The 16,766-nt window shown below is 40.5% G+C and overlaps 1 protein-coding gene across 4 annotated transcripts in view; it reads right to left on the bottom strand.

Annotated features, from left to right (window-relative positions):
• Positions 1 to 16,565, bottom strand: part of NAA15 (N(alpha)-acetyltransferase 15, NatA auxiliary subunit) — a 75,020-nt gene extending 58,455 nt beyond the window's left edge. For 2 of the 4 annotated variants that reach the window (XM_029235151.1, XM_029235152.1), the window contains exon 1: positions 16,189 to 16,456. In XM_029235151.1, the coding sequence (XP_029090984.1) occupies positions 16,189 to 16,242 (54 nt within the window). In that variant the 5' untranslated portion in view covers positions 16,243 to 16,456. Of the gene's footprint in view, positions 1 to 16,188 lie in introns of all 4 variants that reach the window. The other 2 variants (XM_029235153.1, XM_029235154.1) reach the window with 2 other exon arrangements.
• Between the last annotated feature and the right edge of the window lie 201 nt (positions 16,566 to 16,766).

The following is a 16,766-nucleotide window of genomic DNA, read 5'->3' as shown; positions in this document are numbered from 1 at the left end:
ATAAGATTCTTTTTTTTTTAAAACCATAAGATACTTAATGCTGCTTTAATCAAACCCGTAGACTTAAAGAAAATTTTTAGAGAATTTACTTTTATTTAGGTTAAGAGAGATGCAAATACTACATACAGTATAGTTTGAGCAAAGGTTTCACATCAATTCATTTAAAACAGGCTTTGTAAAACAACATTGTGGGCAGACATGTTAAGTTCTCCATAGTAGAATCATAAAATTAAATAAAAATACATGTCTATAATCCCATCTCTGAAATTCTTGTATTTGGGGAGTTCTTGAAATTTCAGAATTATAAGTAAGTGGTTCCCTTGGTATGGAATGAATGCCATAGTATTCTGTTTGTCACCTTGCCTGTAACATGAACATATGTTAATTCAAGATCAAACATAATAGTTTCAAAAATATTAGAATATTGTAGACTGTTAGCTTTCATTAGCAGCTAAATTTTAAAATATTAACAGTGTGCTACAGAAACAGTAAGGCAAAACAGGATATAACTCAAATAGAATGAACTGTTCAAATCCTGTGTGCTAAATGCTGGCACCATACACTGAGACTCCTGCTTCTAAAATGTCTAGGAATAACTGACACCAGCTCGTGCTCCTGCCAAGCATAAAACTGGTTAAGTAAATATGAAATAATTATTTTCAGCCATTGGACAAAAGCCAACACAGGACTGTGCTCTTAGAAGGGAAACAAGGTAAATCCCAAGAAAATCTTTTTTTTTTTTGCCTATAGGCATTTTCCAGACTGCAGAATAGAGAGGAGGAACACAAGTAGAACATGCCACTCTTACTGACCTAAACAGATATCTGAGACAGAAAATGCCTGAAGAGCTGAAATTTATGGAGCAGGGTATTAGAAAGAACTGTAGAGAGATGAAATTTCAGAAATTTGTACAAGAGTTTTGGTCAAATATTAAATTGATCAGGTACACTGCAGAATTCTACTCAAGTTGGCCAAGAACAACTACCAAGTAGCATGAGCTGAACAACTATGGATGCTTGTACATGGCTGGGAGAGATCTGAGTTCCAAACATCCAGTTAGAGACTTCATTAAACACTCCAGGATTCATCAGAGACCCAGAAATGCCACACCTTGGGAATAAGGATAATCTAGAGCCACTTTTATTAAAGCTTAAAAACAAGAACAAGCTGATGCACAAGCAAATTAACCATCTGCCAAAACAAAACTCTATTACAAAGGACAACAAGATCCAGATACTCAATATCCTAGTGTCTATAATACACATTACAGAAAAACAAAAATTATTAGAAATGTGAAGAAACAGGAAATTGTGACCCATGACCTACAGAAAAAAATTAATCAACAAAAACAGATTCAGAGATAATGATAGAAGTAGCAGACAGACTTTAAAACAGTAACTATTAAGTAATTTTAAAAGATTGAAAGGAAAACATGAAATAATCAGAAAACAAACAGGAAATCTCCATAGAGAAATGGAAACTATTAAACCCACAGAACCAAGAATCTCAACAAACTCCAAGCAGGATCAACTAAAAAAAAAAAAGAAAACAACAAAACAAAAAAGCAAACAAAAAAAGAGGCACATCACAATCCAAATGCTAAAAAATAAGGACAAAAGAGAAAATTATAAAAGTAGTCAGAAAAAAGTCTGTATTCTAAAAGGTCTCCAATTATCATAGCAGCTTCCACCTTAAGAAAGTAGAAGAATAAGAGCAAATTAAACTCAACATAAGCAGAAGAAACAAAAGAAAAAAGAACAGAAACAATGAAATAGAAAAGAGAAAAATAAAGGAAATCAGTGAAACCAAAATCTGGTTCTTTGAGAAGATCAATAAAACTGATAGGGCTTCCCTGGTGGCGCAGTGGTTCAGAGTCCGCCTGCCAATGCAGGGGACACAGGTTCGTGCCCCGGTCCGGGAGGATCCCACATGCCACGGAGGGGGTGGGCCCATGAGCCATGGCCTGTGCTCCGCAACGGGAGAGGCCACAACAGTGAGAGGCCCGCGTACCACAAAAAACAAACAAACAAACAAAAAAACCCCATTTATTAACTTACTAGGAGCCTGGCTAGCACTTAGTAGTGCCAGTGTACTGGAACTACTTTTAGTAGTCCTACTTCTGTAGAGCAGACAGGTATGGAGAAAGGGCACCTACAGTCTTTAGACTCAGAGCTATAGCTATTTAACGTTTTAATTAGCTAATATTAAATAAAATTTAAAATTCTTCAGTAAAGCTCCTCAGTCACACTACCCACATCTCAGGTGTTCAATAGCCACATGTGACTAATGGCTAACATATGGAAATTCAGATGCAGAACACTTCCATCATCACAAGAAATTCTATTGGACAACGCTGCTCTAGAGTCTACAGTTCAAATCTTAGAAAACACTTAGACAGGTTTGCATCACTGGCTTAATTAAACTTATTAGAGCCTCAACTGTGTCACCTGCAAAATGTGGACATTAACAACCTTGCAGGGTTAAGGTGAGAATTAAATACAAATGTACATAAAGAACCTGAGTAAGCACTCAATAAAATGTTTAAACAAAGCACTACGGTAACAGTTACAGCTTAAAATATTTAGACCCAACACAGTTTGACTGATTATAGAGAAATCTGAAAGCAGAAACTGAATTAAAATGTACAATCAAGAGTAACAAGGTGTCTATTCTGAGATGGTGTAAATGTTCTACATCTTAAAAGGGGCATAGGCTGTACTGGTTTATGACTTGTCAAAATTAAAAGAACAGTATGCTCAAGACAACTAATAGAACGGTACACTCAAAACGTGTGCACTTCACTGTAGGTAATTATACTTTAAATTTTTAAATGTTTTTTGAGAAGAAAACATAGGAACGCTGAAAAACTACCTTTATCCTCCCTTTCCTTTAATTCTTTTAGTTGGAGCTTCCATTTGCAGACAGTATGTTAGCCTTTTATATCATACAATTTCTGGCAAACTATTACAACCATGAAAACAAATCTTAAGAATGATTTTTCCCCCTCCTAGTTTTATACTATTTAAAAAAATAAGTCTGTCTTAATTCTATAGTAAACATCATCTGGTGCAAGGGGTCACACAGCTCTTGTTGGTACCAGTTCGCTCTACTGAAATGTTTTTAGCTATATTGAGCCAAACTCTATCACCCTCTAATTTTTGTTTACTGATTCTAGCTCTTAAGACTTCAGTTTTCTCTTATTCAAGCTAAGCATCTTTGTAATTTTAGCTGTTCCTTATATGAAAGTTTTAAGTCCTTTGACCTTTTGTGCCACCCTCGGAAGTCGATACAGTATTGTTTCCATACTTGTGTATTTTATAAAACTAGTAAAATTTCAAAAAAATTAGACAATTTAAATGGGGTTGGGGACTTCCCTGGTGGCGCAGTGGTTAAGAAGCCACCTGCCAATGCAGGGGACACGAGTTCAATCCCTGGCCCGGGAAGATCCCACATGCCACGGAGCAACTAAGCCTGTGCGCCACAACTACTGAGCCTGCACTCTAGAGCCCGTGGGCCACAACTACTGAGCCCGCACGCCTAGAGCCCGTGCTCCACAACAAGAGAAGCCACCGCAATGAGAAGCCCTCGCACCGCAACAAAGAGTAGCTCCCGCTTGCTGCAACTAGAGAAAGGCAGTGCGCAGCAACAAAGACCCAACGCAGCCAAAAAATAAATAAGTAAATTTATTTTAAAAATGGGGTTGCTTAATTTTTATTTTTCCAAATAAACAATCTTTTTAAAATCTGTCAGTATTTCACAAAACAAAAGGCACTTCAAAAATTTAAAGTAACGAGTACATAGTCTCAGAACAAAAGACAAGAAAGGTCTGTGGGAATTTTACACCAATATTTTTGAGGTGTGCCAGCATTACGGAGTCGTTGGTCCTTATCTCTCCTAGTTTCGGGTCCAGAAGCTAAAGTTACAGGTGAGGTCTTACTAGCCACAGAACTGAATGTGACAATCACCATCTGCCTTCCGGATACGAAAATCCTGTTAATGCATTATAAAACGTGCCAGGCTTCTCTTACCTTTCTTTTTTTTTCCCCCCAGCATTAAATTATGTCACTTGAGAAAAGAAAAGTGAAGGAAAATTTAGGACTCCTGCTTAATGTGAGTAGAACTGCTATGAACTCTGATTGCTTAGGGACAGGACAAAATTCAATAAAACTCAAGGTATATACATATGATTGAGAGTCAGCTATTTAATAGAACCTCATAATTATTTCAATGATAAATAATCCCAAAGAGTTTAAAGAAAACAATGGAGTGGTCATGGGGACACAGCAACAAAAGTATAAGCAATTACTCAATTATATAAAACCTGAACTGCAAATTATCTTAAAGCAAGCACTATTATTTTCAAGCATAACACATAAAACCAGAAATGAATTATTTACAGGATAATGGCTGCCCCCTAATTTCTAAACATTACACAAATACTCAGAAAAACAGGTTGGGGCTTCCCTGGTGGTGCAATGGTTAAGGATCCACCTGCCAATGCAAGGGACACAGGTTCAAGCCCTGGTCCGGGAAGATCCCACTTGCCGCGGAGCAACTAAGCCCGTGTGCCACAACTACTGAGCCCGCGCGCCTAGAGCCCATGCTCTGCAACGAGAAGCCACTGCAATGAGAAGCCCGCGCACCTCAACGAAGAGTAGTCCCCGCTCTCCTCAACTAGAGAAAGCCCGCGTGCAGCAAGAAAGATCTAACTCAGCCTAAATAAATAAATAAGTTAATTTAAAAAAAGAAAACAAAAAACCATACAGGCCAAGAAAGGAAGCAAATAAAATCACCCAGAGCATTACAAAGAGATAAGACAACTAAAAACTCTAATTTACATGTAATTGCATAAACACTGAAGACCAGAAGTCCCATGTTCCAATGGGAACTGTCCAAAAGAAGAATACAGCAGGGTCCTCGTGGTGAGTGAATGGGTAATATTCAGGATTCATTCAAGTTCACCCAAGCCAGAGGTCAAAAGGAAGTACTGAGAAACATGATGGATGAGAGCAATGGCTACTGGGGAGTCAAAATGTAGAGGCTCAGAAAGTCTTTAAGACCAAAGGTGGCAGTTTTAGTAAGGCATAGCTTTGGAGAAGGAGACACCTTAGAAGGAGAAAGTATCACTTGAAGGTTTGATGGAGAGGGCAGCACTGAAGATCAAGGCCTTATTGAACCAATACAGAACAATGTGGGACAGGGGACTTATTTTAAAAACTGCATTTGACTCTAGCAACAAAGAGGGTACTCTTGAACTAAGAGACTGAAGAAACCACCCAGCCTCACCCCAAAATAAAATTGTCTATATTGCTGGTGCAGTAAAACCCACCACAAATAACCTGAACAGAAAAAAGAACCCAGCGTTCATACCAAGTTACTTACATAGTATTTTTAAAAGTGAAAAATTTGGGCAGATGAAAACACACCAAAAACCAAAGCGATAACACAGAGGAAAGATTCAACACTCCCTCACAAATTAGAAATAAATAACAAATGAAGACATAAAAGAACACCTCAAATCAAATATTCAAAATTTTAAAGAGCAAACAAGTTTTAAAATAGGAACAAACTAAACTTAAGAAACAGAAAAAAAACAAAATCATCACAGAAATGAAGACTAAATTACAAGATGTATGATCTAAAAAGATAGAAAATAAGACCTCTCAAGCAAATGAATAACAGAGAAAAGAATTGAAGGAAACATAATATAAAAGAGATGCAAAGATCACTGAAGAATGAAACAACTGACCAGAACTAATATTCAAAACTGTAATTCTTGACTCAAAAGAAAACATCAATCTACAATCTGAAACCACAAGGGAAAATTTATCCAGAATAGTCAACACAGAGACATATCTCAGTACAACAATTCAATTTTACAGATAAGAAAAATTCAAGTCTTCGAAAAGAAAGACCAAGTCATCAACGAAGAAAAGAAAATCAGGTTGGCATCAGCAACATATATATAAGCAAGACAACAGGGGGGCAATTATTTTCAAGAAATGTAAGAAGATGTGAATCAAGGATTTTAAACCCAGCCAAGCTGTCCTTCAAACATCAAGACACTAGGAAAACACTTTTAACATCTAAGACCTTAAGAGATTTCCACAAGGACTGTTGAGGAATCTATACTAGACAATAAGCTTCATCCAACCAAGAGATGACTGGGAAAACTTCAGAAAAAGGTCTGCTGTTTAATATTAACTATATTTAATTGTAGAATTAAATCTAAAACAAAGGTATTGATGCGGGTAGAATAGTACATAAAATGGCATGCTCTCACAAAGTAAAAATAACTTCAAAAAGTCAGAGGAAAAGAGACTAGAAAAAAAATTTAGTAGAATAAGCTCATTCACTGCCTCACACATAAGAAAATGGATTTACTGCCTGCCAATGCAGGGGACACGGGTTTGATCCCTGGTCCAGGAAGATCCCACATGCTGCAGACCAACTAAGCCCGTGAGTCACAACTACAGAGCCTGCGCTCTAGAGCCCGTAACCCATAACTATTGAAGCCTGCGTGCCTTGAGCCCGTGCTCCGCAACAAGAGAAGCCACCGCCATGAGAAGCCTGTGCACTGCAACGAAGAGTAGCCCCCGCTCGCCACAACTAGAGAAAGCCCGCTTACAGCAATGAAGACCCAACACAGCCAAAAAAAAAAAAAAGAAAGCTTCATGACATTGAATTTGGCAGTGATTTCTTAGATGTGACTCCAAAGGCACAGAAAACAAAAGAAAAAAGAGAAAAAGTAGACTTCATGAAAATTTAAAAATTTTGTGCATCAAAAGATGACACACAGGGACTTCCCTGGTGGTCCAGTGGTTAAAACTCCACGCTCCCAATGCACGGAGCATGGGTTCGATCCCTGGTTGGGGAACCAGGATCCCACATGCCTGTGCGGTGCAGTAAATAAATAAATAAACAAACGAACAAACAGGCCTGGGGGGAAAAAAAGACTACACACAGATGGAAGAAAATAGTTGCAAGTCATTCGATAGCCAGTAGATAGAGAGAAATCTTACAACTCAACAACAAACAACCCAATTAAAAAATGGGCAAGGACTTAATTAGACATTTCTCCAAAGACAGCATACAGATGGTCAATAAGCACATGAAAAGACAATCAACATCACTAATTAGGAAAACGAAAATCAAAATTGCGATAGGATACTACTTCAGGGTCACTAGTATAGCTATTATGAAAGAAAAATGAAAACAGTAGTGTTGGCAAGAATGTAGAGAAACTGGAACCCTTGTGCATTGCTGGGAACCACTATGGAAAACGGTATGGTATGCCTCAAGAATTACCATATGACCCAGCAATCTGCTTCTTGGTATATACCCAAAGGCACTGAAAGCAGGGTCTTGAAGAGAGATTTGTACACCCATGTTCATAGCAGCATTATTCCCAATGGCTAAAATGTGGAGGTAACCCAAATGTCCATTGAAAGATGAATAGATAAACAAAAAGTGGTATATAAATACAACAGAACTTTATTCAGCCTTAAAAAAGAAGGAAATTCTGACACTTGCTACAACATGGATGAACCTTGAGGATACTGTGCTGAGTTAAATAAGCCCGTCACATAAAGACAAATGCTGTATGATCCCACTCCCATGCAGTTCCTAGAGGAGCCAAACCCACAGAGACAGAAAGCAGATGGTGGGTGCCAGGGGCTGGGGGAGGGGTGGTGATGGGGGAGTTGTTTAATGGGTGCAGTTTCAGTTTGGGAAGATGAAAAAGTTCTGGAGATGGACGGGGTTGATGGTTGCACAATGATGTGAATGTGCTCATTAATGCCACTGAACTGAACACTTAAAAAATGGCTAAGATGGTAAATTTTATATTATGCATATTTCACCATAATTTTTAAAAATGGGGGGGAAAAAGAAAATGGATTTATTTTATAGGTGACAAATAAAATAATAGCATAAAATTCACAATCACAGCATAAAATTTCCTCCCCTCCACACCCTAAGTAAGAAAAAAAGAGGACTAAAGGAATTTTTTTTGGCCACGCCACGTGGCTTGAAGCATCTTAGTTCCCTGACCAGGGATCAAACCCGGGCCCACGGCAGTAAAAGCGCCGAATCCTAACCACTGGACCTCCGGGGAATTCCCAGGAATTTTTAAAGGTATAAACATAAAAGTTTATAAAACATAAAACTGATTAAAACAAAAATATAAACCTTCCTAAATAACAAAAAATATACAAAAGCTAAATAATAATATTAAACAGAATACAAAGCATAGCATAAAACCAAGATGAGATCAATTCAATGAAAAAGCTAACGTCCTTAACAGACTACACCTATAATAGATGTTTACTAATACATATGCTTTACCATTTACCAAGGACTTTTATACATATCTCACTACCTGACCAGTGAGGTAGGTCAGAAAAGTACTGTTTCTCTCTTTACTCAAATTTACAGACTAAGGCTTAAAAAACATGAAAGATAAAGTAAAGCAAAGTCAGGATTAAAACCCATCATCTATTTTTCTTTCCACACCAGGCTTCCCCCATTGAGCATCAAAACTGTTTCAAAATACAAATTGAAGAAACGTATAATATTTTATTTCCTGCTTTAAAAGTGTTACTTAGCCACCCCACAAAAATCTTTAGAATGAATTAGTCTGAAACTTTTGATACTCTGGGTACAAAGCTTCTTCTAACAAAGAATATGTTTGAAGTTTAAGTCTCCTTAATGGCAGTGGCAACTAAGTTGCCAAAGAATGTGACACTATCTCAGATACTAGATGCAAGATTAGACACACTTCAGGGGACTTCCCTGGTGGCGCAGTGGATAAGACTCCGCACTCCCAATGCAGGGGGCCAAGGCTGGACCCCTGGTCAGGGAACTAGATCCCACATGCATGCCACAACTAAGGAGTCCACGTGCCACAACTAAGGAGCCCTGGAGCTGCAACTAAGGAGCCCACCTGCTGTAACTAAGACCTGGTGCAACCAAAATTTAAGAAAATAATAACAGACACACTTCAGAGTGAGGGAAGGGCTACCCAGACCCAGGCTGTTTGACCTCTAAGTAAGTTCAGGTATGGCCAGTTCCCTACAATACTAGTTTTGAAAACACGTATTTGCTCCCACACGATTGATAATTTGACATTTTGAGCATACTAAATTTCAAGTTTGCTTCTGTGGGATTTGTCCACCAGAAATACTAGATGAACACAGAAAACTGCACCCAGCTGAAACGAGCTGCATAGGCACGCACAACACAGACACACACCTCAAACATCAAAACTCCCTCAGTTCACCTTGTGGGTTATGAGGTGTTACAACTTTCTCTCAGATTTAAGATAACTTTCCTTCCATCATTTCATAATAATTCACCAGCTGCAATCCTTCTGACACCTACCTCTACAAGCAAACTTCAGGTCTTTTCCAAGGTAAAAGGCAGTATTTACATTATAGTATTTCCATATTGGTTAGCCATTTTACATATGGAAAACTGTGCTATCATTTCTGTTAGGTTCTTACCTTGGTTCCTAATTTGGCATCAATGAAGTTTTTAAGTGTTGTACCGACTCCATTCTCCCCACAAGCCCTGTGGGTTTTATTACCTGATTTTGCATAGTGCACTGACTTTTACAAACCCGTATGTTCTGATATAGCACAACTGACTGCATATAAAGCAATTAGAAATATGCTTTAGACAATGTAATCATAAGTATTGCCTATACTTATTACAATTTCCTCAAAGGAGTAATGCAAGGTTTATATCAGCTAATGTGGAAAAAAAGCCTGACATAGAATCTGGCTCAAAACAGACGATCAATAAACGTCAATTTACTTCATTTCCCTCTTCTTAAAGATTCTGACTCAGTTCCCAAGCACTGATAACCAAAGGTGATCTTGTAATCTTCAATGAGATCTCTCTGAAAAAAAGGGTACCATATATTAAGTGAAAGCCATTAACATAAGGGGAAACATTTTTTTTCTTAAATCAGAACCACCACCATGTGTGGAAGTACACAACCAGCCTGGAGGGCTTTTTTTTCCCCCCTAGGTCTCTATTCTTTTTTTTTAAACACATGGGCATACTTTTTTTTTTTTTTGGCTGCGCTCATGCTTTCTCTAGTTGTGGTGCGTGGGCTTCTCATTGTGGTGGCTTCTCTTGTTGCGGAGCACGGGCTCTAGGAGCGTGGGCTTCAGTAGTTGTGGCACGCGGGCTCAGTAGTTGTGGCTCGCGGGCTGTAGAGCGCAGGCTCAGTAGTTGTGGCTCACGGGCTTAGCTGCTCCGCAGCATGTGGGATCTTCCCAGACCAGGGATCGAAACCGTGTTCCCTGCATGGGCAGGCGGACTCTTAACCACTGCGCCACCAGGGAAGTCCCTTAGGTCTATATTCTTAAAAGCAAACTTTCATCTCTCCTTTTATACACAATCAGATAAAACAACTCTTACAGATTACACAGAGAAATGCTTATATAATCTCCTCTATATAAAAAAAAAAAACAATCTTTAAGATTAAAATTATCACTGAGGGCTTCCCTGGTGGGGCAGTGGTTGAGAGTCCGCCTGCTGATGCAGGGGACACGGGTTCGTGCCCCGGTCCGGTAAGATCCCATATGCCGCGGAGTGGCTAGGCCAGTGAGCCATGGCCACTGAGCCTGCGCGTCCGGAGCCTGTGCTCCACAACGGGAGAGGCCACAACAGTGAGAGGCCTGCATACTGCAAAAAAAAAAAAAAAAAAAAATTTATATATATATATGTATATATATATATATATATATATATATATCTCACTGGCTTCAAATAAGATTATAATTTCCCCAGTAGGTTTTAGTAGAAATTTCAAATGATCTCAACTGAAAATGTGTTCCTATTATACTTACCAAAGAAAATCTCAGTGGAATAGAGCATATCAGGTAACAAAAACATTAACCTCTCCATCATTTATTTCTATATCGCGATTTATATTTCACTTTTAAATAGACAAAAAGATTGCTTTTATTAAATTAAAATTTTATGGAATTATTTTAGTTCCAAATTAAGTAGTAAAAATACAATTCATATCTTACCTAAAGGGGAAAAACCACATGCAACAAGTTAAACTAGTTTTTTTTTAAGTTACAACTTCAATACAAGTTTGTACAGCGTGCATCATAAAACAGCTTAAATGTAAATGTACAGCCGACATTCCAGGGAAATTCCCAGAAGTCAAGAATACAGACACAGGACTTCCCTGGTGACGCAGTGGTTAAGAATCCACCTGCCCATGCAGGGGACACGGGTTCGAGCCCTGGTCCGGGAAGATCCCACATGCCATGGAGCAACCAAGCCCGTGGTCCACAACTACCAAGCCTGCGCTCTAGAGGCTGCAAGCCACAACTACTGAGCCCGCGTGCCACTACTATTAAAGCCTGTGTGCACCTAGAGCCCGTGCTCCGCAACAAGAGAAGCCCACGCACCGCAATGAAGAGTAGCCCCTGCTCGTCGCAGCTAGAGAAAGCCCCCGCGCAGCAATGAAGACCCAACGCAGCCAAAAATAAATAAATAAAATTAATTAATTAAGGAAAAAAAAATACAGTCACAGCAAAAATTGCCTCCCCTCCACATCCTAATATATATACTAACAACCATCACTCTTTTAAATCTTTTCACTTGTTCTTCTTACCATCAGCACTGGCAACTGACATTATTTCTAAAACCGTTTTTCACTAAGAATCTTAAGTTTTTCTCTCTTCAATAGGGCTACTGCCTACAAATAGAGACCAAAGTTGTATTTAGATGTGGATGCTGAGGGTTGGCTACAGTCACTGATTAGTTAAGTGGCTTGCTCTGCAACACCAGCTTCCCAGCACACCTTTCCCAAATTCCAAGAATTCAATTTGATTTTTAAATTTTCTAAAAAACACTCACAAAGCAACTCTAAATTACAAATGTTCTCCCTTCTAACATGTTATATTCCTGTCTCATAATATCATATACACTGGTCCTCACCCCTGACTTTGTGTCAGAATCAGTTTTAGAGCTGTATGAAACTACAGATGACTGAGCTTTACTACCTGATACAACAGGCTCCTCATGACAAACAGCCTCATTTAATCCAGATACCATTTCTCCTCCAATGCTAACACAACCAAAAAAGAAACAATAAAAATTTCCTCTTATGCTTCTGTGATGGGAAAAAGACCATGTAAACAAACCTAATACCATGATTCATGAAACTTCCAAGGTCTCACCGGGTAATACAGGTTCTGCCTGATACCCTACAATTACCTCATATAACAATGCATTCTACAATGCCAAGGCCCAGCTTAACTAACTCCCTTCTCCAAAAGTCTTTATGCAAGCACAAAATCCAAAGATTACAATTTCTCTCTCCTGCCCTATAGTCACTGTCTTAACACTGATTTTATGCAAAAATATTTCTTGAATACGTATCATGGTACGTTATTCTAACTAATGGGGGTATAGCAATTAACAGAACAAAATCCCTATCCTCATAAAACCTACGTTTTAATTATGGTAGACATGTGATAAGTTACTTGTATACGTATGCCAGATGATGATCAGTGATGAGAAAAATAAAGCAAGGAAGGAAATAAGAAGGTTGAGCTGAAGAGGACTTCTGGTCAAGGAAGACCTCAATATAACATTTAGAGGACATCTGAGCAGAATTCTAAAAGAAATAAGAGAAGAAATGAACTATGCAGTTATCTGGGGGAGAAAATTCTGAACAAACAGTCCTTTGCATATGATCCCTTCTATAACCTAGCTTTTTATGTCCAAAAGCACTTTTTTGAACAAAGAAAATATATTTGAATCAATGCTCTCTAAGAAATGCATTATCAGAAGCAGAAATACTAAAGGAAATTAGAATGTACACTAAACAAAGAGATCCCTTCTGTTAAAGCTGGTTGGCCAGTAGCTCTCCTGCCCACCAATCATACAGGGCACCATGTCTGCCTCTGTGGAAACTGCTTTTAACCAGTCTTCAAAGTAATACTTGGGATGGCAACTCTATACCATCAAATAACTTAGTTTGTGTAATCCCCAATAATGGCCAAGACTGCAAGGCTTTGAAATACTCGCATAAGCAAACGTTAAATTCAGTTCCCTATTAGCTTTTGTCTGCTTCTCTGCACATATCATGTTGTCTATTACAAGTGAAAACTAAACTGTAGTCGTTCATTTTTTTTACCAGAATATTCTATTCTAGAAATAATCTGCACAAACAAGTATTTTAATCTACTTTTAACCTAAAAGAATCATGTCTTGAACATTTCAGGTTTCTAACACAATAAAGCATTTAAAAATACATATCCTTTGTCAATTTATATAAAAACATATACTTCTGTGTTCGTTCATACTATATCCATTCCAGAAAGGATTTAGGATAGAAATCTAAAAGAAAACAAACAAATCAGTGAATTTGCCACATCATCAGATTTTTATTCTCATAAGATTCTTTACAGACTTTTAAAAAAAGTATTTTGTGAGTTTCATAAGAATGTAGTGTATTTACATTATATCAAAATTGCATTTTGTTTTCTAATTCACTTCTTTTTTTATTAAGATTTTTTTTGATGTGGACCTTTTTTTTTTTAAAGTCTTTGAATGTGCTACAACACTGCCTCTGCTTTATGCCTTTGCTTCCTGGCCGCGAGGCCTGTGGGATCCTAGCACCCCTGACCAGGGATCGAACCCACACCCCCTGCACTGGAAGGCGAAGTCTCAACCACTGGACTGCCAGGGAAGTCCCTCTAATTCACTTTTAAACAAATTTATTCTAGTTCAAACATTTGATTACCTACTGTATACAGAAGAAAGGGGACTTCAGAGCAGGTAAAACTTTGTTTCCATTTTTTATTTTTTCTTTGTTATATTCTAAACACATGCAGTATGGGTAAAAGTATATTAAGACCAATTTCAAGGTCACATTCCTTACTCGGCTGCAAAACTATTATTGTCACATAGAAACTAAAGTCAGCTGACCTTCCTATGCACATATGGAAATCTACTTGTTAACAATTCCTAATTTTAATTTCATCTGCAACTAAGTCCAACCTAAGTATCATTAACTGTAGAAACAGCACTTTTTCCAAAAGCAATAAATAACATGAAATAATTTACCTACAATATTTGTAGGTACCTACAATATGCGTAGCCACCTAACAATTACTACAACTCCTTTTACCTAACAAAGAACTATGCAGGTGTGGTATAAGTGCCGTGAAAAAAAAAAAGTTTCAGGACTTCCCTGGTGGTGCAGTGGTTAAGAACCCGTCTGCCAATGCAGGGGACACGGGTTCGAGCCCTGGTCCGGGAAGATCCCACATGCCGCGGAGCAAGCCCATGCGCAACTACTGAGCCTGCGCTCTAGAGCCCGTGAGCCACAACTACCGAGCCCTCGTGCCACAACTACTGAAGCCCGCACGCCTAGAGCCCGTGCTCCGCAACAAGAGAAGCCACCGCAATCATCGAAGAGCAGCCCCCGCTCGCTGCAACTAGAGAAAGCCCGCGTGCAGCAACGAAGACCCAACACAGCCGAAAAAAAGTTGCATTCCTGACCCTTACACTAGCTGTTAGCCTTAATTTCAGGGTGTTCCTTAATCTTGAGACATCTTGAGACTAAATTAAATTAATTAAAATTAAGAATTCAATTTCTCAATCACACTAGCCATATTTCAAGTGTACAAGAGCCACATGTGGCTAATGGCTATCATAATGGAGAGAACAACTACTCCTTTAAAAGTTGTAAAAGTAAATAAATTGCTGTGGTAAAAAGGTGCTATAGTCCTACCTACACTCCAATTAGTCTTGAAACCAAAAAAAATGGCAATAAGGACTTCAAAGTAACTAAGAGTTAACACCGTATTGGATGCAACTTTCCTATATGTTTCCACACGAACTGACTAAATCTGTAGGCATACGGATATTTTTGTAAAATCAAAGTTAGTTCAGCATGGGTTACTTTCCTTTCTCTAGAAAACCCGGATCCTCAGAGCTGTTATACTTTTCAAACAAATGAAATACATTTAAATTACAAGTGGAAAGAACTAACACTTTCGTACACACACTCCAAATTTGAAGTCTTAAGTCTGGGAAATGCAGTTAATCCTTTCATAAAGAAGTGTCTGCACGAAAGCGGCAAGCCACACACTAGATGCCAAACAAAAAACGTGCTACAAAGTATTAATTATAGCACCAAAGCTACAAGGCAGATGTTACAGTGTAAACAGCCCCTCCAAACATCATCGCATTTACGGTTATTTAAAAAAAAAAATGCAAACGGCAAACGTGAAATGCAGGGAATTATCGAGCCTGAGCTAGCGTCAAAAAGATCCATTTCACAAGTCCTTATATTCTCTTTTCTCTGCTAATCACTTCTTGCGTCAGTGTTAATACACTTCGGTCTACAAGAAAATCTGTGTCCAGAACTTCTCCGCTGAAAGCTCTTAACTTTCCACTTCCTACTGGACCGCCCCCTCGCAATGGGCCCCACCTCCCAAGGAGGGTGATGTTTCCCGCTCGGAAGCTAAGAAATAAATGTCTCTCCCCTACTCCTGAAAGGAGGTAAAGAGGCCGAGAAGCTGCAGATCTCAGCATTCCTACTGACTCCATCGAGGCTGTCGTTTAGAAGCCTTCCTCTCCTCTTCTGAACGCCTTTCTTCCTTCCCTCCTCCCAGGTCATTCAGTGACCCCGAGCCGGGCGGGGACAGGTGACTCCCAAGAGGAGAGGAAGAGGGAGGGACGGACGATGGAGGGAGAGCCGCGCTTGGGCAATGAATGAGCTGTGCCGCATCCGCACCACCTGTTCCTTCCAAGGGTGCCACCCCGGCCTGCCGGCAGGCTTCCCAAACCACCCGGGCCACCGCTCCTACCCGTGTCGCCCGCTTCCCCGCTGAAGGCCAGGCCTCTGCCCCCTTCGCTCAGGGCGAATGAAAACCGGCCGCTTCGAAGCCAGGAGAATGGGGCCTACTCCGGAACCACGGCCTCCGGAGAGTGGGGACGGGAGGAGGAAGCCCGTGGCCCCTGGCGCGCGGGCCCAAGTGAGAACCCCGAGGAGGGGACGAGGCATTGCATTCGGCCTGACTAGGAGCACGAAGGCGGGGTCCCGGGCGGCGGTGGCCGGGTGCCCCTGGACCGTGGTTAGGAGTGACAGGCCCGTGTACCGGCTAAATCCTCCTCACTGCTGGTCCGGAGCCTCCCACTTACCAAGATCCGCTTGAAGAGCGCGTTCTCCTTGGGCGGGAGGCTCACGGCCGGCATCGTTCCGGCTCCTCCCGCTGCTCCCGCCACCGCCGGGCTCGGTCAGTCTGTTTGTCCGACCGCCGCCGCCGCCGCCGCCGTCGTTCCCTGGCTGCTTCAGCCTTGATTGCCCCGATCCACCGCCGCCACCGGGCCTCGGGTGTCACCGCGTCGCCCAACCCAGATACCCCCTTCCCCTCGTAGTCTTTTTTCCCTTCTCACTTAACACTGCCGCCGCCTCCCCCCCCCCCACGGGTCTCCGTCGGCGGTTCACGTGGTAACTGAACAGACCGACAGAAGGCAGCCAAAATGGCGGACGTGGAGAGCTTTCCCACCCGGGTCACACCTCCTAACACGCAGGCGCGATGACCTCCTTTCCCCACCTCCTCAGTCCTGGAGCTTGCTGGGAAACCTGGAGGCCCGCCCAGGTCCGCGCAGGCCGCGAGGGTCGCGGCAGGCCCCGCCTATCCTTTCGGTTTCTTGTCTCCGAGGCGCCGGGGAAGCGAGGGGAGAGTGGCTAACTGCGGTTCCGACCCCCTCCGCAT

Source organism: Monodon monoceros, unplaced genomic scaffold, assembly GCF_005190385.1.
Source record: "Monodon monoceros isolate NGI ecotype Baffin Bay Population unplaced genomic scaffold, NGI_Narwhal_1 Super_Scaffold_20, whole genome shotgun sequence".
NCBI lineage: Eukaryota > Metazoa > Chordata > Mammalia > Artiodactyla > Monodontidae > Monodon > Monodon monoceros.
The sequence above is the reverse complement of the archived record's forward strand: the minus strand, read 5'-3'. Positions and strand labels throughout refer to the sequence as shown.